Here is a 22,368-nt window from a genome sequence, read left to right as displayed (position 1 = left end):
GACGTAGTTTATGGATGACCCTTAAGTAAATGAAATATTATTTCTATGAATAAATTTAAAAACTGACCTAATTTGGCAAGTGGGCAAAAAATCGATAGGAGTACTTTCTATCAATATCCACTTTAGATTTCAAAATGCAAATCATCATCGTTATTAGAAACCTACTTAAGAATAATCATTTCCATTAAACATTAATGAAATAAATTCCGTATTATTTTCCTGTTCATAATCAGAAGCAATATTTACTAAATAAAAATCATACAAATAAATCAATCTTACCCGAGTGTTTCCTGTGTTGTTGTCTTAATCACAATTGTTGAAAATGTACCGCATAGTAACCAGTTTCAACAGAATTGTCTCTATTTCACTCTCGATATCCCAAAGAAGCTAAATCACTTTTCAAATTTTAAAAACTCTAACTAAAAATCTTAAAATAATTTATTTTCACTTTACAACAATGACTGAATTAAAAAAAAAAACAAATTTGAATTACAGTCACTTGCCATAATATCGGTATAATATTTATGACCGAAAATCAACAGTTTGCATTCTCGTATTGCAGGGAAGAAAACAATGAAGGAATTAAAAGACCTTGATTGTCGTCGCGACAGGCTAACACATCGCCACTGAAAATGAAAACAAAGATGCTACAAGAATCAAAAATAAAAGAAACCGACCATCGGACTGTTAGAAAATGGACCAAATTCGCCGAAAGTAATTAATTCCACTACCAGTTTGACTTATTATTCGGGAGAAAAGAAGGAAATAAGTCGACACGTATAGAAGCGAAGGCTGAAACAGACGGGAACAGCAGTTGCATGTGTATATAGAAATGGCAGCTGATTTTGACAATACTGATAAAACTCGCGTAGGCAACAATACTTCTGAATACTTCGTGGCTATAAGCTTGACGCTAAGAACGTCACCAAGCTCGCGAAAACCAGTTCAAAAGTCGGGGAAAATTGACAAAAATTCTGGGTCACCAAAGAAAATCAGGGATATTTTAAAATCACTGAAAACCCAGAAAATACGTTGGAAGGGTTGGGAGCTTCACTGAGCTTCGCGGTTTTAACATAACCCAAACGGCCTGTCAGTGATGTCCGCACTCCGCGTTAGCGCGAGGCGCCAAAATTACGATTAACCAGGTCTCCGGATTTACACGAGCACTCCCGAATAAAATTGTTTTTCAGGAAGAATTAACAAAGTCTTACCTAACCGTATTTTAACATTTTTCGATTTCCGCAGACAAAGGATGAGAAAGCTCAGCCAATTCGATTTTCCGTGTTTACGGTTCTCCCTTGAGCTTGGGGAGCTTGGGGTTCCATTCGATTATGTTTCTCCCTCTTTTCGACTTTTCTTTCCTTCTCACTCACAACCTGACAATTACACTCTCTTTCTTCAATGGCAAATCGCAGCTCTCTGATTTTCCGAACAGACCAGTTTATTTCACACTTTGACACAAATATTATTCACTATGAAACAAAACCAACAAAACTGATCTCTCCAATTTAAAAGAAGTCTATTTTCAATTTTTGGAGGTTATAAAAACACCTGTTTCCTGTGTTTGTTAAATTTCTATGAAATAGGTCCGAAGACCATTATAATATAATGATCTGAAAAATAACTACTTTGGTTTAATAATTAATAGCGGATAGAGTGTGTTTATTTAAAAGATTGGACCCGAAAGATATTATTATAATTTATAATCTTTCGCGAAAGCAAATCTTTAAAATATCGAAATTTCACTGTGTGGTTTCAGTATGCGTGGAGAGACGTATTCTTATTGGATAGTAATTTTCCGCCTTCTTTCAAATTTTACAAGTTGACAATATTTAAAAAAGACTACATTTGTGTATGTGTAATTAAATCTCTATCTTGTGGCAAATAATTGAATCTCGCTGTTCTAAATTATCTAATGCAAATTTAATCATAATTCCAATATCATATGTTTCATGCAAAATCAGTTTTTACTACCGTACGCAAGCGTACCAACATGCGCAAAAAGATACGCGCAGTATACTCGCTGACGTTTGCACACCTTCACGTGTTGTGAAAAAGTTCGTTCTGCAAAAAAGTGAAATTTTGCGCGTATTTTGCCGTTATTATCACAATGATTATTCCTGTGCGTTGCTTTACATGCGGCAAAGTATTAGGGAATAAGTGGGAGGCTTACCTTGGTCTTCTACAAGCAGAATACACAGAAGGGTGAGTGTTTTCCAAAACATAACCTCAACCTTTCTGGAGTAATATTTCATAAAAGATGAGAGAAATGGTATTTAATCAATCAGAAAATATGCAATAAATCCAATAATAATGAATAAGGTGTATCGCGAATTAGGTATTTTTCTTTCAAGTAAATTAATTATAAAGTGGAAAATATCGCTTCTTAATACATACAGTTTTGCGTCATTTAGCGCATTTTATGACTTATTAAAAAGTCTTTTTAAACATTTAACTAATTCCAATAAAGGATTCGTTATTTAATTTACAGTTTTGCACGTTTGAATAATCTACAGACTGCTAAAAACAAACTGTATATTAAATTTTAAAGATGTCCCATCCATAATTTTAGACTTGGAAGAGTTCAAACGGAATAGCTAAACCTAGGCGAACGTGAAAAACGGCTTCGTAAAACGATACGTACTCAAAGTTGCAAAGTGTAATGGTGGAAATTTTAAAGTTTTCAAAAAAAATATGCTTTCGTTTTGTTTGTATTTGTTTTTCAAGTTTTTTTTTAGTTTTTAAGTTTTCAGAAAACTGAACACATTCACATTGCGGTGCAATTGCAGAATAGGGGCGTCACCTGTTTTTTGTCTGGAAAAACAGTTTTTTTTGGCAACAAACTATTAGAATTTTTAATTGAACGATAAATGAAGGGATTTGACCAGGCAGAAGTTTAAAATTATTGTTACTTTTGTTACTACGATGTCTTAAATATGGGTATGTTACGATATCGGAATGATCATATTTAACTCACCGTTTAGGTGCTTTTAAACATCCAAAATACCAGAAACGCTCCTTTGAAGGGTCACAAAAATAATTTTATCAAAACCCTACCCTTTCCCAACCTTTCGTGTGGGCGGGAAGGCAGTAAAAAAAATGTTGTTCAAATCCCGACCCATTTACAACTTCTCATTAAATATTATTATTCCGATATATCGCGACAAACCCATATTTGAGACATCATAGTAACAAAAGTAACAATAATTTTGAACTTTTGCCTCATCAAATCGCTTCATTAATCGTTCAATTAAAGATTCTAATAGTTTGGTGCCAAACAATTTTTTTTCAGTCAAAACGGAGGTGACAGATGGCCACCCCTATTCTGCAATGTAACCCATATTGCTCATCCTTGAAAAATAGAGTTAAAGGGACTTTTAGGATACAAATATATAATATTTCTCAATATTAATTTACTCAATGTTGAACATTTAACTGTTTTTTTTATAGTTCTTTTTAGTTTGTAAGTTCAACTAAGCGGATGAAAAATATCTTTCTTATTGAGAATTATTATTTGCGGGTTGAAAAGTCTGTTTTATAGAAAATTTAACCATTTTTTTATTGCTTGAATAACAATTTTTTTATATTGAAAATTCATCTCTTTGGGTCGAAATTTCATCCTTTTTTTTGTGAAAATTGTCACTATTTAGTTGAAAATTAACCTGTTTTTGTTGTGGATTTCGCTTTTTTTATTTAAAGTAAACTTATTTTTTGGTTGAAATATCAACTACGACATTTTTCATTAAGAATTCATCTTTTTTTTGTTGGTAAAAGATACATTATTATAGTTGAAAATTCTTTGTTTTCTTCGACTGACAATAAATTTTTTAACTTCAAATTAAACATATTTCCGAGCCTATTTCATTTTTGGTTGACAAATAATCTTTTTCAGTTGAGAATTCAACTATTTTGGCGACAATTCATATATTTTGTTGCAAATTTGTTTTTTGTTTGAAAATTAATCTTTAAGTTGCAAATTATCGGTCGACAATATTCGTATTTTGTGCCTGAAAATTCAACCACTTTGTTAACCATTTATCTTTTTTGGTCAAAATAACAACTATTACCTGTTTCGTTAAAAAAAAGCATTTATTCCATTTATCTTTTTATTCCGAATTTGACGAGCAGAAAAATTTGATGTTCCCAATATTTCAGAAGTACATGTCCAGAAATCCTTACAGTATTAATATTTTATAGCATTAATTTAAATAATTTCATATAATTAAATCATTATTTTCATAATTCCGGAAATTTGAGGCGTCGTAAAGTTTTTTTTTCAATTTAAGATTCAAAATTTGAAACGTACAGACTTTACAACGCTTGTAATTTTTACACTTGCGAACTTTAAAGTTTTCTTAATTATTTCAACACTTAACTCTGATATTTTCGAATTTTAATGCATTTTAGGTTGTTTTTTCTAAAACATGAAATTTTTAGCAAAATAGTAGGTTACGTTTTCCTTAAAAGTTCTTTTATAACTTTGAGCGTCTAAATTTCCAAACGATAAATTCAAAATTGCTTGGAATATTAAGGTTTTCCTGAAGTTTGAAACTTGAACCGCGATTTAGATGTTGTGAATTTATAGTAGGAAAGTATTAAAATCAGTTATTTTTTAAATTATACAATTATTAATTATTTAAATAAAAACCAAATAATTTTGAATTTGGTTAACATGTCATTATTGCAATTTATACCTTTTCCATTTACAATTATTAAGCTATAATAAGGATTTTAATTTAAAATTTTATATTTAAAAAATTTTTTGATTTGGAATAAAAGTGTTGAATGCGTAAATTATAAATTTTTCAATTGCTGCTCTATTCCGTCACCATAAATTTAATTTTGATAAATTAAATATAAATTTGATGTACTAAATTTATTTCTACGATAAATCACAGAAAAATAGTTATGCAAATCGGAGCGTAGAACACTTACCTACATAGCACACATCCCGAAAAAACCAGGCCTATCCCAGGTTTAGACCTATGCTTTTCCGTAAAATACTAGGCCAGATCTTATTTTTGCGGGATGTGTGCTATGTGGGTTAACTTTCAATTCACTTTTAGATTTAAGGACCCCAAATTTGATAAAAATTATATATAACACAAATTCAAAAACATTCGTCTTTAGAAAAGTTTAAAAATTTTAATGTTTAAAAATGCTTAAAGTTGTAATTTTGGAAATGATTTAAGAAATACTTACGAAGGTATTTAGTAGCAAAAACTTTTTTTCAATGTTTATTGTTCAATCGAATGTAACTGAATATAATTGCAATTCAATTGAACCATAATTTACTATGAATGACCATACTACTGAAATTGGTTTTTAAAGACGATAAAAGTTTTTTCGTCGGGTTTTAAGCTAATTGTTATTGTGGATTTTCATTGAAAATAATGACAACTTTTTCTCTTTATTAAATAAATTAATATATTTTTCCTTACAGAGATGCGCTCGATTCACTGGGCCTGAAAAGATATTGCTGCCGTAGAATGTTGCTGGGTCACGTGGATTTGATTGAAAAACTTCTCAATTACGCACCACTGGAAAAATAATTCAACTCTTCGTGTCCAAAGAAGAATTATTTCACTTTCAACCTTATTTATAGACACATTTTTGAAGTACAAGATTCACGTCTACAGTTCAGTAACTATGGTTTGTAACCAAGAAGCATTGATTCAGTTTTTTGCTCTTATTCAAGATCTATAATTGATTGTAAACGCATTGTGATATTAATGTAATTTTTGCAATTGAATATAATAGAAGTTCATATACAAATTCGTTTTATTTCACTCTATCTATATGCATTAATTTAAATCAGTAACTACACGTTCATTTTATCATTCAGTCAGGAAGCTTTTTAGAATTTTTACAATATACGGCTCCCCAAAAATCTTAAAGTAGACCTAATTGGAGAAATATTTTTACAAAACTTATAATAATTTAATTATCTAGTAAAGATAGATTTAAAAATACGAAATATTTTTAAATCTAAATCTTTACATCGTCATTATTTGCTAACATTTTCTGCTTGGGAAAAGTAAATTTGAATACTGATCAATTCGATTCTCGGATCTATTTTTCCCAACCATAATATTTTTAGTCTCAATAATCCAGACTTGCAGATTCACAAAGATATGAAATCGCAGTTCGTATTTCATAATTTTCAATTGCAGCTGCCTTCTAAAGTTAAAAAATGAGCATTGTTGAAAATGATTGATAAAACCGAGAAAAATATTCATGTTGTTAACTGAAAATATTTGTTGAAGAGAACTGAAAGTGAACTTTAGAAATATTTGAATGTTATGATTTTCTCTGTAGGATTGTATACACATTTTTTTAGTACATTTTTAATTTAAAAATTATATTTAGGAATTATACAATAAATAATTTTATAAACAAAATGTTTTTATAAATTTTTTAAAACAAAAACGTATCAAAGAGATTTTTGGAGGCTCCATTAAGGAATAAAATGGGCCTTATAACATTGGAATTTAGTAATAATTGTAAATTTTACGTAAAGAGAAACAAAAACCATAAATTTTAACCCGAAATTTTTTTTCTCTAAAGTTTGCCTTCAGTTCTCTTCTAAGATTAGTTACAGTTAACAATGCTCATTTTTGAACTTAAGGTAACTAGTGTACATCATTAAGTACTACTTAGGCACTTATAGTTGCAAATAGATCTTCAGTAGTATTATTGAAAACAGATTCCAGTGTTGTTTCTTGAACTATTGCATTTCCTCCGGAATATATGGCCAGGATATCTGCAATAGCACTTTTAGATCCGACCACTAAAGCGATAAAGCCAACTATGCAAATTATCACATTCTTCCAAACCATCCAGTTTCCTGGTCCATAACCAATATTCCAAAAAGTAATCATTTCGATGATAACTGGAACTAGAAGTCCGAGGATGGAAAAACAAAATGCCCCTATTAGTCCTATAAATGGCCCAATAGTTGGGACAGCAACTGCCAGCAGAACTAAAAATTTAAATAGAAAGTTTGATGTTTAAAATAAGAGTAAATATTTTAATTAACTGAAAATCGATAAGATGAATCAATATATTTAAATTAGATAAATTAGGAGCAAATCAAAATCAAATTTACCTACGAAATTCTTGCAAATTAAAAAACCAATATAGCTTGTGATTAAAAAAATAAAGAAAGAAAGATAAGAGGATCTTTATTTTTTTTTGTTCGTTTCCAAGTATTTCGTAGTTTAATCAATATTTTATAATCGAAGGCTCAAAATTTACCTGCGCCGGTTGCAAGAATGGTTCTCAATATATAATTTGCAAGGACTGGTTTTTTTTCAAATCGATCTTTAATAGCATTCCATCCAATTTCGATACAGACGTAAAACTGAAGACTAAAAGTGCAGAAGACAGCGAGTCCAATGAATATTTTCACAATTTGAGCAGGGCTAAAAAATAAAAATTTGATAAGGACATTAAAATAAAACATTTATTAACAAACAATATTTTCTACTGCTAATATAGCTTAAACAAATTGAAATGCGGTTTCCTGCTAATTTATTAAAAAAGTTACTAAAAAATTCAGACAGATAAAATGTCTTACATTTCATTGATTGGAAGGTTCAAAGTAATCGAATCAGCTGTGTTATCAGGATAGGCACAATATCCCAAAAATCCAAGGAGAATATAAATTATAGTAACTCCAGCCATTCCTTTGTTAAGAACACCGAAAATTCCAATGAAGTTTTGTGGAGTTTCCATGCTGTTTTCGAGAGGCATCATCACACCTTAAAAATAAATTAGAATTACATATATAATTAAATTGTCATTTATAATGTTTTACGATTTCGGATTTATTTATATATTTACCAATAGCTTCCATAGCAAAAATAGTGATACTGAAAAACGTCGGAAAATTTCCGACTGGGGCCATCTTAGGAATTTCACTCAAAGGGTGAAGATTTATCACCAAATAGTAAAAAGTAATTCCCAAACTGATTCCCATTAATATATTTGCCACCATGGAAACAGGAGCCAAGTATTTTAAATTTGGGATCAAACACAAAAGAATTATCGGCAACAATAAAGATGCTATCAAAAGTCGCTCGTTCACTTCAGCTTGAGTGTAATATTCCAGAACTTGTTGAAAATTTTTTGTAATGATCACTGCATAGACACTAGAGGCTCCGAAATAAGTTACGAAGAGGCAAATTTGTATGAAATATCTGAAAGTAAATTAGAAAATCCATTAAAGTCAAAAATTGTATTATAGATTTTTTTTAAATTGAGTTTCAAATTTGATTTAGAACCTTTCCGCCTCACCTAAAGGACTTTGCGAATTTTTTCGACCATTTAGGACCAGTTGCAAAAGCAGCTTCAGCAACATCGGCAAAACCCATTTCTGTTCTTCTCGTTCTGAAGTACAAAACGTGAGCACATTTCACGAGAATATAAGAACAATGAGTGCACACAAAAGCTACGAGAAGAGTTGCAATTATTCCCATAAAAAGTCCAGCGTTTTTAAATGCAACTGGCATCGCCAGAATTCCAGTTCCTAGACTTGCTTTTAGCAAATGTGTTAATGTATCACCGTCTCTGTAATTTATTAACAAAAATCAATAAAAATCAATTTGTGATCATTTTTTAAATAAAAACGACTCTTACGTTGTTGGATTTTCCACGTTTCGTTCCAGAAAGGGGTTAAAGGTTTTTCCATCTTCAGTTGGCTGTCCAGTTTCCACATCAGGAGAACCATTTTGGACTTTGTGTCTAAAGACATTACATTATTATTAGTATAATTTAAAAGAACTGGTACTGAAATATTTTTAATTGTTGCCAAATAAACTTTTCTTTCATAAATCCAGGCTCTTTTCATTAATATGTATGTGAGCATACACATGCAAAGGACCAGTTTTTCGAAGTTTCAATATAAAAAATTCTATATGACCCAATCCAGCCAATGCATCAGTAAATTAATATGCGTCAATTTGACATCTTATAAAATTATTAATGATAAAAGAATGTAAAATTATAAAACATGCTTTACCGTAGCTTTTAAAGTTATGAATTTTGAACTTCAAAATAAAATGATTGAATTTTAAACTAGATGTGAACTCGATCTCGAGTTCACATCATCATCTCGAAAGAATATTTTGATCGATTTAAAAATAGAAATTTACTGGAAAAGGGAAGGGGAAAGAGTCCCGTTGCACCCTATTCCTTTCACAACTTTATGATATTTTTACCAGAATCATCACAAATATATTATTTGAAAATTTATGTTCGAAAAGTCTTTTCTATTCATGCATCAACTTTAAATTACGTGCATTAAAGAAGTTTTTCTCTTCAAAAGAGATGTTTCAAATATTATAAATGAGCGTAACTTCCATACTCTTCAATATAATGTATTAATATCATAGGTCAATCAATTTGCCTCGAATCAAGGAATCTTTCCCGTTCTTGCATCAATTTTGAATTATGTTAATGAAAAAAATTTTATTAAAAAAAAAACCGTTTTTTCAAATATTATGCATTGCCAAATCTTCCTTACAACTTCATCAAAATGTATTAAGATTATAGTTCAACCGATTTGCCTCGAATCGAAAGATCTTTTCTATTCTCGCATCAACTTAAATTATAAGAATGAGACTGTTTTTACCATTAAAAACCGATTTTTAATATAATATAAATGACCAGAGCTTCCTGACTCTTTGATAAAATGTATTAACATTATAGGTCAATCGATTCGTCTTGAACCAAGGAATCTTTTTTATTCTTGCATCAACTTTAAATTACCAGAATCAATCAACTTTTACTAAAAAATCGATTTTAAATATAATATAAATGACGAAAACTTCCTTACTCTCTGATAAAATGTGTTAATATTATAGGTCAATCGATTCATCTTGAACCAAGGAATCTTTTATATTCTTGCATCAACTTTGAATTATGTTCATGAAGAAAGTTTTACTATAAAAAAAAAATCGATTTTAAAAATATTATAAAGAGCTCAAAAATACGCAATAAATATTTTTATAAATTCTTCGATCAGTTTCAATATATTATTGGTGAAAATAAGGTCTGCACATTTCATCAATTTATATGCAATCGTTTTCAAGTTATCGTGTTCACAAAAAAGTGACATCCTCATACATCCTTTGATTAAATAAATTTAAAATTTTCGAAAATGTTACCATTGCAAAGTTCTCTCAGTGAAGGTTTCCAATTAGAAAGTATACAATTTTCAAAATGTTTAGAATAATTAAACTTTAAAGTTTCACAATATTTAAAATTCTGCAATTTTGAAGGGTGAAAATAAGATTGCTTTTTTTTGGAAAGAAATACAAATTGTTAGTAAAAAATCTATCCGAACACTTTCCATATCACTTGATAGTACGTGATATGATACTTATTATTATCATTTTCATATTATCTACAATTTCGTATTAAAATAATTTTTTTTTTGAAGTGCGATTCTAAAATCTTTGATTTGCAATTTCTTTATTTTTGAAGGTTTAGAATTCCATATTCTCTTATATTTCAAAATTTCATATTAAAAGGCTTGATAGCCAGTTTTAAATTTAATAATTTTAGATGTGTATGGAAAGCAATTTCGAATTGAAAAGCTTAATATTGTGCAATTTCAAACATTGGATCAATGCAGTATCTTAAAATGGTCAGAATTTCAGTTGAAAATTTAAACATAGAAATTATTTCATATTGACAAATATTTTATTGGAAAATTTCAAAAATGGTTAATAATTCTACAGAAAGTTTTAAAAATTGAACTATTTGAATAACAAAAATTGTATTGTTTCAAATAATAATAAATACAAATTAAACTATTTGAAATTCATACCTCAGTAATTAAATAATTTCTTTAATTTTAAATGGTGACAATTTTAGAGTTCTGAATTATCATGTTTAACGCTAAATAAAAAAATTTCTGTTTCATAACTTATAATTTTACAATTAAACTCCAATTGGTAGATATTTAAAGAGTATAATTAAAAAATTTTAAATGGTTCATTTCTAAGTGGTTTTTTGCTTAAAACAATTGAAGTTTAATATCACCATTTTTAGTGATCGCAGTAGAATCTTCTTTTTTATTGATACCCATTTAAAATTACTATTCATTTTTAAACGTTTTTTTTAGAATAACCTAATTAATTTTTTTATTTTAGAAAAAATTAGTCTAATCAGTTTTAATGTTAAATTATAATTTTGTATCTAATAAAAATTCAAAATGCTAGAATTTCCGAAGCTTTGACTTTAAAAGGTGCAATTTATATTTTAAGGTCAAATTCAAAAATGTTTAATTATTTACTTTTGAATGTTTCAATTAGAAATATTACAGTTTAATTCCTTTGAATTTCACAGGATCCAATTTTCAAAATTCGTATATGAAAATATTAAATTTTTAAGGAATTGAAATTGTCCTGTTTTCGAAATTGTAATCTGAAAGCATTCAATTTGAAGATTCTTCAATTATAAGAAGATGACATTTAAAAAAAATTATTTTTAATGTTAGGCAATAAAAACTGTAGTTCGAGTATTAAAACATATAATTGAGCTTACAAGATAATGCTGAATTTCTTGAAAATTAAACAATTTACTGATCTTCACGTTAATAATCGAATTTTTTCAGTTGAAAAACCTTAGTAGTCAAACAAATGTAAAAATCCGATTAAAACTATATAAACTATTTAAAATTTTTAATTAACTTCAAGTTAATAGATTCATAATTAAAAGCTTTTTTTCTCTTTCAAATCCTATTTAAATATTGTTACAGTCGAAAATATTCTATTTTTAACCTATTTAATTTGAAATTTTTTAATTGAAAATGAACCATTTTGCAATATTTAGCAATATTTGACTGTTAATTTGCAATCAGTCATTTTAAATCAAATATTGAAAATTGTGCAATTTGAAACTGAATTGTTTGAAATAGCCTTGAATCGTACAAATGTAAGTTTTAATTTAAACTTAGAGCGTCACAATGTTAATCGTTCCATTTTTCATGTCTAAGTCAAAGTGTTGAATTTCGATTTATAAATAATAATTTAAAAAATTTTATTTTAAAACGACAGAAAATTAAAATAATTTATTTTCTAATTTAAGAAATTATTATTTTAAAAAGTTTTGATCGTTTAATTAGTAATGTTTGTGACTTAAATTTTTTTTAATGGTGTAATTTTGAACATTTACAAATTTGATGATTCATTCTTCAAATTAAGGCATTGGAAACGATAGTGCGGATAGACTTTCTAACACAAATCTTGAAACTGTTTGATTTAGAAGAATTGGGTTTTAATAAAAAATGGTTAAATTGAAAAGTTTTAAAACCTTCCATTTTATAGGTAAAAATTACTGTGCGTTTAAATGAAAAAAATGTTGAACATCAATTTTATTAGTTTCTAATTTAAAATAGTTCCACTTTAAGTGTTTTAGTTTGAAGTTCAATTTTTATTACTTCAAATGAAAAAAAGTTTCAGCCGCATTAATATTGTAATTCAGATTAAAATTAAATTACCAATATCATGAATTTGATTAAAACAGATTATGATATGATCATTAATTATGAACGATGCCTTTTTGTACTTCGGTTCCTTGTGAGTTCCGAAAAGAATATAATCTACAGTATCGAGTTCCTGTAACATCGTTTTTAAGTTGCTATTTAATCTTGTCTAATCTTCAGGAAAATATTTTAAGTTAATGACCTCTTTGTTGGACATAATCTATTTTTAGGAATAGAACGCTAATCACATGTTGGATTAATTAGGTCTCAAACTTCGACGTTTTCATAATAATTAATCGTTTTCCTTATACATTTTACAAGTTGATTATTCTAAAACTTAAATCGTTAAAAATTCTATGCTTATTAAAATTTAAAGGGGGATATAAAAAAATTAAAATTTCAATTAGAACTCTTCCAAGATTTAAAACATACAAGTTTAAAGCTTTCGAAATTTCCAGGCATCCAAACTTAAATCATTCAACATGTAGAGTTTTTAAAATTTAAAGCATTACACTTTTGATGATTTAAAAATTTAAATATCTGCTCATATGTGAAAATTAAAAAATTATGGTTTCAAAAAATGAGTTTCCATATTTTCAAAATTTAAAAGCTTAAATTCTTTATTCAAAACCATGATTCTTTATAATTAAAATTCTTATCTAATGTAAAGAATTTAAGTTTTAAAGTTTTTAAAGTTTACAGATCACTAAACTGAAATCGTTCAAATTTGACGTTTTCCAAAATTTAAAACGTTATATTTTTCGTTATTTTAATTTAAAGTCTTTAAATGTGTCAGCTTAACAATTAATTCACATTGAAAAAGTTACATGAAAAATTGCGATAAAAATTTATTCTAATTTAAAAAAATAGGATTAAAATTTATCATTTGCTGTAGCATGATCTAAAATTGATTAATTTCTGACGTAAATTAAGGTATAACGAGGAAATTCAAAGAATAGATAATTAAATTAATTATCAGCGATGATAAAAATCAGCTCTTGAGACTTTGTTACATACGTAAGAGAAATATTACTAAATTGAATTAAACTGATTAAAGGATATAATCTTTAAATACGAATTCTTTTAAATCAATTTATTGATAATGTTCTGATTAAAATTATTTTGTTCCAGACGTTTTAAATTCTACTTCACAAATGACAAATGCATTCCAAATGAACATAATAAAATTATTAAAACTGTACTTACATCCACTGAAGAAATTTATTGGCAGAAATTTCAGCATTTTTCTTTTCTTGCGATTTTTCAGCTTTATGAATATTCGTTTCCTTCATAATTGTAATATTAATTTATTACAGAATATGTATTAATCAAGACACTAAATAAATTCGACGCCTATAACCTGATAAACTATTTATATTCACTGTATAATATTCCCTAAAATTTACTGTAGCTGTTGGTCAAAATTGAGGTTTTTCTATTTGTTTCTTACTTTTTAATTGATTTTAAACTAAAAAATGCAATGAAGAGTGAAGATTAACAATCCTGACACTGATGGGCAGCAGCGACTGATTGATCCAACTGCCGATCGGATCAATACTGATTTGTGTCAATGCAAGACATTTTTTTAAACACATGTCTCAAGAAATTTGTTCTCTCGCATTAGATAACGAAATACATATGAGATCGATGTGTCTGATCCGTTTTCCAAGCACTACAGCTCTTAGTAATCTGAAGCGTACGTGTTATATCTTCATATTATTCTTTTCTTTGTTGCAAAACAAGTAAGTTTCAGTGAATATTTTCGAAGGAGTATCTTTATTTTATAAACAATTCAGAGATCACGTAAAATAACCGGTTACAGAATTCTAGAGCTCCGTTTTATTGGTCCTTGAGAGATTGTAAAAAATCTGTTAAATTTCAATTTTAAAAACATTTATTTTAATAGGAAAGTTAATTCCGCATCTTTTTTTCTCATAAAAAAATGCTAGCTCTTTTATTTTTCGAAAATAAATAGAAAAAACTATTTTTTCACAAAACCAAAATTTAATAGTTTTCTTTACTTCATCTCGCGCTCAGTGACTCAATTTTGAGAATTTCGTAATCAAATTTACATCGATTACGCTTTATACTGTTCTTAGGGTAATGATGTGTGTTAAAAGTTAAAATATTTATATAAAAAAAAAAGATAATTTTTTATGACGTAAAAATTCGACAGTGATACTTTCCAGCGTTTGGCGAGTGAAGCGAATTTTAAGTCAGCTAAAAGTTTCTGCGGGAAAGGTGTTCAAAAGGAAGTAAAGAAATTTTCTGAAAAAATTTACTTCGATTGATTGAGCGTTTAAAAAACTATGATTGTTTGAATTCCAGCGCTGTTGGTTGCAGTCTGCGCTCGGGTGATAAGAGTGCGGCTGGCAGCACGTTCGAAGTACACAATCAAACTAAATAAGTACTAAAAAATGTTTTATTATCAATATATTTTATTTGACTTTTTAAACTTATTAAAAAATGATGGTAGACATTCCTTAAAGAAAATTTCAAATAAGAGAAACTGTATTTATTAAGGACAACAGTTTTCATTGTGTACTTTCCAGATAACTTCAATATTATATTTGAACTTTGAACTTGCATCACTACCCTAAGAACAATGTAAAGCGTAATCAAAGTAAATTTGATTACGAAATTCTCAAAATTGAGTCACTGAGCGCGAGATGAAGTAAACAAAACAATTAAATTTTGGTTTGATGAAAAATAGTTTTTTCTATTTATTTTTGAAAACTAAAATAGCTAGATTTTTTTGAGAAAGAAAAAGATGCGCAATTAATTTTCCTATTTAAATATATGTTTTCAAAATTGAAATTGGAAAGATTTTTTAAAAGCTCTCAAGGTCCAATCAAAGGGATCACTTTTAATAGTCAGACTGTCTTTAGGATTTATTCAATGAAAGTTCAATTTAATTTTTAAAAAGTTTTTAATATTAAATAAATTTAAACAATACATTTTTCAATTGTTGGCTAGTTGAGATATTTTTAAATGAAAAATTGATTTTTTACATCACGCACGTTTATTCGCTTGAAACAGAAGTTTAAGCACACACTTCTTTTTGCAAGCGATAAAATTAACAATTAAAAAACTTATATGTATAACAACCAAGGTAAACTTACGTATTTTTTATTTAGCTTAAAAATAAAGTTTCATTATAAAAACAGAAACCAGTCGCTTAATAAAATTATAGTTTTTGAAACTAGTTAGCTCGAATTGATAACAATAGTTATTAAAAATAAAAAATAAATACAAAAAGAATCGTCTATAGATTTTGATAATTTTATCTAGTCTTATTATAGCATTTTCTCTTTGAATTTCTAGAATTACCCCGTATGAAAATTCGTATATATAAAATTCATTGCTAAAGGGTAATTATTCCAATAAAGTATATAGCTACACAGTATAACAATCGCTTAAACTAATTATTTTTCTACTAAAAAAAAAGATCAGCGATGATCAAAAATTCCATTTTGAGTAGTAAATTATTCCTGATGGGAAGTGCTTTTCCTACAAATTCGAATACTGTTAATTTCTGGTTTTCCAAATTAATTTGTCTTTTTTTTAGACAATTTCCTACTTATTTCTACACTTTTCGGATTTTAATCTTCCTATATTTCTCGAAGCGATGAGTTTTACAAACTATCAAAAACGATCTACATAGAGCGTATTTTTGAGATTATTAGCCTGCATCTCAAATTCAATATTTGCGCTCTAGTCACTGTATAAATAATCGATGAACTTCCAGTTTCTTCTTTTGTTTTTTTTTCTATTACATTTTGTGCAAAAATACGATTCCTAAAACTTTAATCACTTTCATAGTACTTTCTTTTTTTTCGCCTCAAGTTTAGTCTACTTCGAAACGCATACTTTGTAAGCTTTCAACAAGAAATTGTATTAGAAAATTTTATATTTACATTGTTTATGAATTTTAATCATAAGAAGGAAAGTGCTTCGTATTGTACGAGATTTTCCTGCTTCGATGATGCAACTACTTTACAAAATCTTAGTCGCATAAGAAACTGCTTTCATGAAATTCTGTCTCTAGATGCCTCGTGAACTTTTGTTTCCTAGAGTGTAATAAAATATATTCGAAATATTGGGAATGGTGGTCTACCATTACGCCACATGGTGCCGAAAATTGGCACTAGAAAGAGTAGGTATAATTTTAAACATGTACTTTAATTTTTCCATAAAAGTGTTCTTACCATTGTTTTGTGAAGTATAAAACAATGACTGAATACTAAAAACAAATATTCATCAGAAACAAATAGTTTTAAATAGGATTTCGAATTTATACAATAAAAAAACACATTTATGTGAAATAGGTTTTAAAAAAATACAATTAATTTATTATTTAATGTGAGTTTCAACTTATTGTAAGCTTAAATAAACTTTAATTAATGTATTTAGCGACAAATTTTATCCATATTATGCCAAGAATACGAATAATAGACAACTGGAATTTAAATACGAATACTAATCTAACTTTTCGATCAGATTTTTAATTAGTAAGTATTTCATTTATAAATGAATAAAAATTTACTTTGTTTATTTTTGCTTCAAAATAAGTCCATTTAAGTTTCTAATCTTTTAAAAATCACAATAAAGTGAACAAAAATTGTTTTTTTTAGAAAAATATTTCTGTCAGAATCGTGGGTTTTTATTGTATAATATGTAAATTCCATCTGAAACACTTTGTTTGCGATAAAGACTTATTTTTATTATCCAATAAATACTATAAGCTTCACAAAAAAATGGTTAAAACACTTTTATGCACAAATTAAAATGCTTCTTTAAAATCGTGCCTACTCTTTCTATTTCGAATTTTTGTCACCAGGTAGCGTATCGCAGTTTAGCCATTCCCAATAGAGCGAGGCTTGCAATTGTGCAAAAAATTTATTTTGTGTTTAGAAATTCTACAGCTCATGAATGTAGTCTTGAGGTCAGTCACAGACTCGAGACAGCTAGGAGTTAAATATAGCCACTTGAAGTGCTAACGCTATGATTTAATTGCCAAGAGTTGTAAGCAAACTATTTTCTGTCGTTGCATTAAGAACACTTGCCATTGTTGCATTCAGGATAGGACTATTGCCACTTTTAACAGAAAGTTCTTTCACTATGTCTATCAAGGAACTGCGAGATCCAAACACTAAAGCCAGAAGACCTATAATCGTAATTACTACATTTTTCATGGCTACCCAATTTCCTTTACCAAATCCAATGTCCCAGTAGGTAACGGTTTCAACGAAAACGGGAACCAGAAGTCCCAGAATCGAGAAACAAAATGCTCCTAACAGTGCTATGAATGGTCCAATGGATGGCACAGCAACGGCCAGCAACACTGAAGAAAATCAAAATGTATATTTTAATATTGTCAAATAATTGCGACGAGGGGTAAGCACTTTTTCTATAGATTTTTGTTTTAAAAGAGCTCTCTTAACAAAAAAAAAGAAACTATGTCTTTTAAATTTGAGTGTTTGCGGAATGTCAACGATTCGAGGTTGCTACAGAAGGCTACTTTCAAAATTCCATAACTTTATGGCGGTACTTTAATTTAAACTTTGACCTTCGAGGTAAATTTAGTAAATAAACTAGAGACTTGATTTCTAACTTAGGAAATTGAATTTTTGATAATTACTTGAAACTCACAAAAAATATGTTGAAATTTACCGAAAAATTCTGTAGTCACCGGAAAAATTATATAAATTATAGGAAAGTTCTTGGAAATTTATAGTAATTATTGCGATTCATTCATATTCACATGAAGCAACAGATATTTACAAAATTTGAAGTATATATCCGTCACAAATTAAACCTTCTCACCATTCACATGACATCAACAGCAAAGAAAAATTACAAAATTAAAAAAAAAAAGGTTTGCAATATGTAGATTGAAAATAAGATAGGTGTCAAAATAAGAAATGCCGAGAAAACTACAGAAACAAGTTGTTCTGTGAGGGTTTACTTTCAAGATTTGAAAATATATTTATTTTTTATTTTTAGAGTATAGTGGAGAAAAAATGATTTGCCGTTTACCTAGTTGTCTCTCAATTTTTTGAGAGAGCATTTTTTCACGTTTTGAACCTAGGAAATATTTCAAAAACTTGTAAAATTATCTTTTCGTATAAAAAACATCACACGAAACATAAAATATTAAACATATTAAACATATTTGACAAAAGGTTTAATCCTGATCATCGTTTCTCTTAGTAAGATGGTGAAAAAATGGGCTTTACCCAGTTGTCATAATCGTTTCTCAACAACTATCTTATTTTTAACTAATTACTAATTGCAAAATTAATATTTTTCTTAATCTCGCGATTTTTATTTGCTTACTGAAATTCAATATATTGTTAACTGTAAGACTACTAAAATATGTTGTTTTTCAAAGGGAATAAGACGACATGTATCTTCTCGATTGTATTTTTTAAATTGAAAATGCGTATTATAAAAAATGGTCAAAATTTTTGTTAACAGTGTGATATTTTTTAATCTAATAAAATTTATTGAAAATATATTGAAAATTCCACTGTTTTTTTCTAGATTTTTTTATGGATTCATCCTAATTAGAGAGTATATGTTATGATATTTTACGCTGTCCCCATATTCTGATGAGAAGAGATCATTTTTGTTTGTTTGAAAAATAAAAATTCACATCGTTTGCCACAATAACCCAAAATATGAAGAAAGTAAAAAAAATGTTTTTTTTTCGAAATTTTTGCAAAAATACGAATAAAATCCTAAAAGATTAATTTTTTCCCTCAACAATACAGTTTTATTTTGTGACAAAAGCCAAAAAATACCTAATTTAACAGTTTTAACACCGTTTTTTTCAAAGCAATTTTATTGCTTTGAATTTTTTCGTATCTTGTGTCATTTTTACAAAAAATATGAATTTTTGTTTTCCAGGCGAAAAAATATTCTTTCTTCTCATCAAGGCCCGGGCACAGGATAGAATATCGTGAAATAAAAAAAATCAGGGGAAAATATGGCCGAATTTGGAATAAATTGACTTTAATAATTTTAGAAAAACCACCGCTATTTTGCCACTTTTGAATTTCTTAAATCTTTCAAAGAATTTGGGAATAGGAAAAGAAATTGTATTATAATCATAAAGAAAAAGCGAATGCCTATATTGTATTAAAAAAGGTCACAATTTTACATGAAATAACCTGGTGGCGCCATGAGCCGTCAGGTCTCAACTACGCCACTCTTCCGAAAAACTGCAGGTATACTATTTTTTTAAATCCAGGCAATTCCATTTAATTTAAACAAATTCTATTGGTCGCAGATTAATTTACCAACTGTATCGTTTATAATTATTAATCAATGCAAATGTAAAGGAATGTTCAATATTGACTGATTTCTAAACAATTCTCATTAATATTATTATGAAATTTAAAAAAAACGGAATTATAATATTATTATTGTTCATAAATTAAATTTCTAGTTTACTTTTGAAAAAATACCAGATCTGCTTTTTAAAAAAATCGTTCAACTCTATTACTAATAATTGTTTGTACAATTTTTAATCCACGCAAATGTAAAGGACTCTTCAATATTTATTGAATTCTAAACAATTCTTAATAATATTATTATAAAAGTTTTTTAAATCCCGGAATTATAATCATATTATTCTATTATTATTATTATTAAGAATTCGCTGCAAAGTACTAAAATAATTATTAAGACTTGGGTATTTTGAAATAGATACTACTAAAAAAATTCCAGTAATTTTTTGAAAAATTTCCTGACTTTTCGTTTTATATACACTTCCCTGTAGCAGAAGTTTTTTAATTAGAAAGATTTTTCACTTATACTGTTTTCAAACAACAAAAAATAGCAAATTCCTACCTTACCAACATTTTTGGAATTTTTTAAACAGTCCAGTTAATTAGGTATTAAATTTATTTAAAACAGTTGCCGCTGTTAAGAATGTACTCGAGATACAAGTGAAGGACAGAATTATTCAATATTTAACTTGATTTATAAAGTTTAAACAAGAAAAAGCCCATTTCCAATTGTACCGAATTTTATAAAAAGAAGCTAAGCATATTTAATAAATAATAAGTTGAAGTTAGAATTACTGTTTAACCAAAAATATAGTTATTTGCGTATATGTTATCTCAATTCCATTCTAAACAATAGTTAAAAAGATTCCTTGCAATATTTGTCAAGTTTTTTTTATTAAATATTGTTAGAGGATTTTTTAATTCGCAAAACGATTAACTAAGAAAAACCGTACGTTTAAATCTTTAAATAAAGTAATTCCCATAAGAACACAACCAATAGAATAAAGTTGTAAAGAATTGTACAAAGAATAAAATCAGCCATATTTTGTCTCGAAAATTCATTGCAACTATCAATGAGCCCTTTTGTGGATTTAAAAATTAAGTTAAAGATTGAGTAATTAGGGCTTGACTGTGCACCTAGTTTCCAAAACATTCTGTAACCCTATTGTTGTATGCAAGACTTCAACACACGGTACTACTTTAATAAAAAAACTTATTTTTCTTGCAATATTTTTACTATAAATTTCGAAGTTTTTACTATTAATGAATTTATTTCTTATGCATAAGTACCTGCGCCAGTGACAAGAACCGTTCTCATGATATAATTGGCAAGAAGTGGTCTTTTCTGGAAACGGTCCTTAATAGCATTCCAACCGATGTCCAGACATACATAAAACTGAAGGCCAAACGTGCAGAAAACAGCAGTTCCAACTAGTATTTTAACGGCCTGCGCAGCTCTAAAAGGAAACAGTAAATATAAAATATGCAAACATTTTAATTTGATTTATGCGTGTCCAGAAAATACCTACATTTCTCCTTTTGGTAAATTCAACGTGATAGAATCCGCCGTATTAGTAGGGTACGCGACGTAGCCCAAAAATCCCAAAAAAATATATATCATCGTAACTCCTGACATTCCTTTGTTGAGTACTCCGCAAAAACCTATGAAGTGTTGCGGGGTTTTCATACTGTTTTCGAGGGGCATTACCACACCTGAAAATAGTAAATGTTAATTAAAAAGTCGATAGAAAATAAGTTAATTTCATTGCATTCGATTCTCAATATACAATTTGAAATAAGCCTTTCCCAAAAAATCAAAAGTTGTGGCCATCGAAACATCGAAAGTTGAGGGCAAAATCCGTAAGGATCGAGTTGCGCTCAAAAAAGCCGTGTAATTTTTGTTATGTGCAAGATCGTACTAAAAACTTCGAGTGCAAGATCCGTTCACCTCACCTGTAGCGGAAGATCCATTTAAAAATTTTGTCGCGGTAAAATTCGCTCAGACAAAATCTTCCGTGCAAAAACCGTGCCCGAGGCTCGAGCGATACGGGGAATGGGGAGGGGGCTGCGCGCGCCCCTCTTCGAAGGTCAACTATTTCACTCGCTTTTTGGAATTCCGACCACTTTTGTTTATGCGTGTTGAGACGCGTTTCGCAAGTCTTTACGTCGATTGCAAAGTATAGCAATGGATCAAGAAGAAAATAGTAGTGCACATGAAGATGACGAATATGAGGATGATGCCGATGATGATACAACCAGCATGAAAACGGACGATACAGATGGTAAATTTTAGTTTTAAAATAAGATTACGTATTCTATGACATTAGATTTTATGATGCATGGGTGACATTCAAAATATTCTTCAAATTTTTGTGTACATAGTTGTAGCATATTATTATCTGATATTTAATATTTTTATATTATATTTACTGAATTTTCACAACATTTAAAGAATATGTTTGACATACTCGTGCACGTTATATAATTAAAAATTTGTCATAAGGACAACCGCAGGATTTCGCCGGGAGCGGGTGCTAATCTGAAAAATTGCACCCGCTTCCAGCAAAATCGCGGTAAAAT

The 22,368-nt window shown here is 28.4% G+C and overlaps 4 protein-coding genes across 13 annotated transcripts in view; 1 reads left to right on the top strand and 3 right to left on the bottom strand.

Annotated features, from left to right (window-relative positions):
* LOC117177307 (PAN2-PAN3 deadenylation complex subunit PAN3) overlaps window positions 1–1,695 on the bottom strand; it is an 84,379-nt gene extending 82,684 nt beyond the window's left edge. For 2 of the 8 annotated variants that reach the window (XM_033367911.1, XM_033367918.1), the window contains exon 1: window positions 280–1,695. The gene's annotated coding sequence lies outside the window, so the exon portion shown is untranslated. The remainder of the gene's footprint in view (window positions 1–279) is intronic. The other 6 variants (XM_033367917.1, XM_033367916.1, XM_033367910.1 and 3 more) reach the window with 5 other exon arrangements.
* Window positions 1,696–2,005: 310 nt separating this feature from the next.
* LOC117176842 (DNA-directed RNA polymerases I, II, and III subunit RPABC5) lies at window positions 2,006–5,753 on the top strand. Its single transcript, XM_033367183.1, has 2 exons — window positions 2,006–2,205; window positions 5,444–5,753. Exons 1-2 carry the CDS (start codon window positions 2,111–2,113, stop codon window positions 5,550–5,552), a joined length of 204 nt encoding a protein of 67 aa, XP_033223074.1. The 5' UTR covers window positions 2,006–2,110; the 3' UTR covers window positions 5,553–5,753.
* Window positions 5,754–5,767: 14 nt separating this feature from the next.
* Window positions 5,768–14,423, bottom strand: LOC117176841 (proton-coupled amino acid transporter-like protein pathetic). Its single transcript, XM_033367182.1, has 7 exons — window positions 13,700–14,423; window positions 8,641–8,745; window positions 8,299–8,571; window positions 7,846–8,201; window positions 7,580–7,763; window positions 7,258–7,424; window positions 5,768–6,982 (listed from the first exon to the last, which is right to left on the bottom strand). Exons 1-7 carry the CDS (start codon window positions 13,783–13,785, stop codon window positions 6,657–6,659), a joined length of 1,497 nt encoding a protein of 498 aa, XP_033223073.1. The 5' UTR covers window positions 13,786–14,423; the 3' UTR covers window positions 5,768–6,656.
* Window positions 14,424–17,379: 2,956 nt separating this feature from the next.
* The window catches only part of LOC117177527 (proton-coupled amino acid transporter-like protein pathetic), an 89,547-nt gene continuing 84,558 nt past the window's right edge, over window positions 17,380–22,368 (bottom strand). For all 3 annotated transcript variants that reach the window (XM_033368301.1, XM_033368302.1, XM_033368300.1), the window contains 3 exons: window positions 21,318–21,501; window positions 21,079–21,245; window positions 17,380–17,837 (listed from right to left, as the gene is read on the bottom strand). In XM_033368301.1, the coding sequence (XP_033224192.1) occupies window positions 17,503–17,837; window positions 21,079–21,245; window positions 21,318–21,501 (686 nt within the window). In that variant the 3' untranslated portion in view covers window positions 17,380–17,502. The remainder of the gene's footprint in view (window positions 17,838–21,078; window positions 21,246–21,317; window positions 21,502–22,368) is intronic.

Source organism: Belonocnema kinseyi, chromosome 7, assembly GCF_010883055.1.
Source record: "Belonocnema kinseyi isolate 2016_QV_RU_SX_M_011 chromosome 7, B_treatae_v1, whole genome shotgun sequence".
Taxonomy (NCBI): domain Eukaryota; kingdom Metazoa; phylum Arthropoda; class Insecta; order Hymenoptera; family Cynipidae; genus Belonocnema; species Belonocnema kinseyi.
Note: the sequence above shows the minus strand (reverse complement) of the source record. Positions and strands in the feature narration are given on the sequence as shown.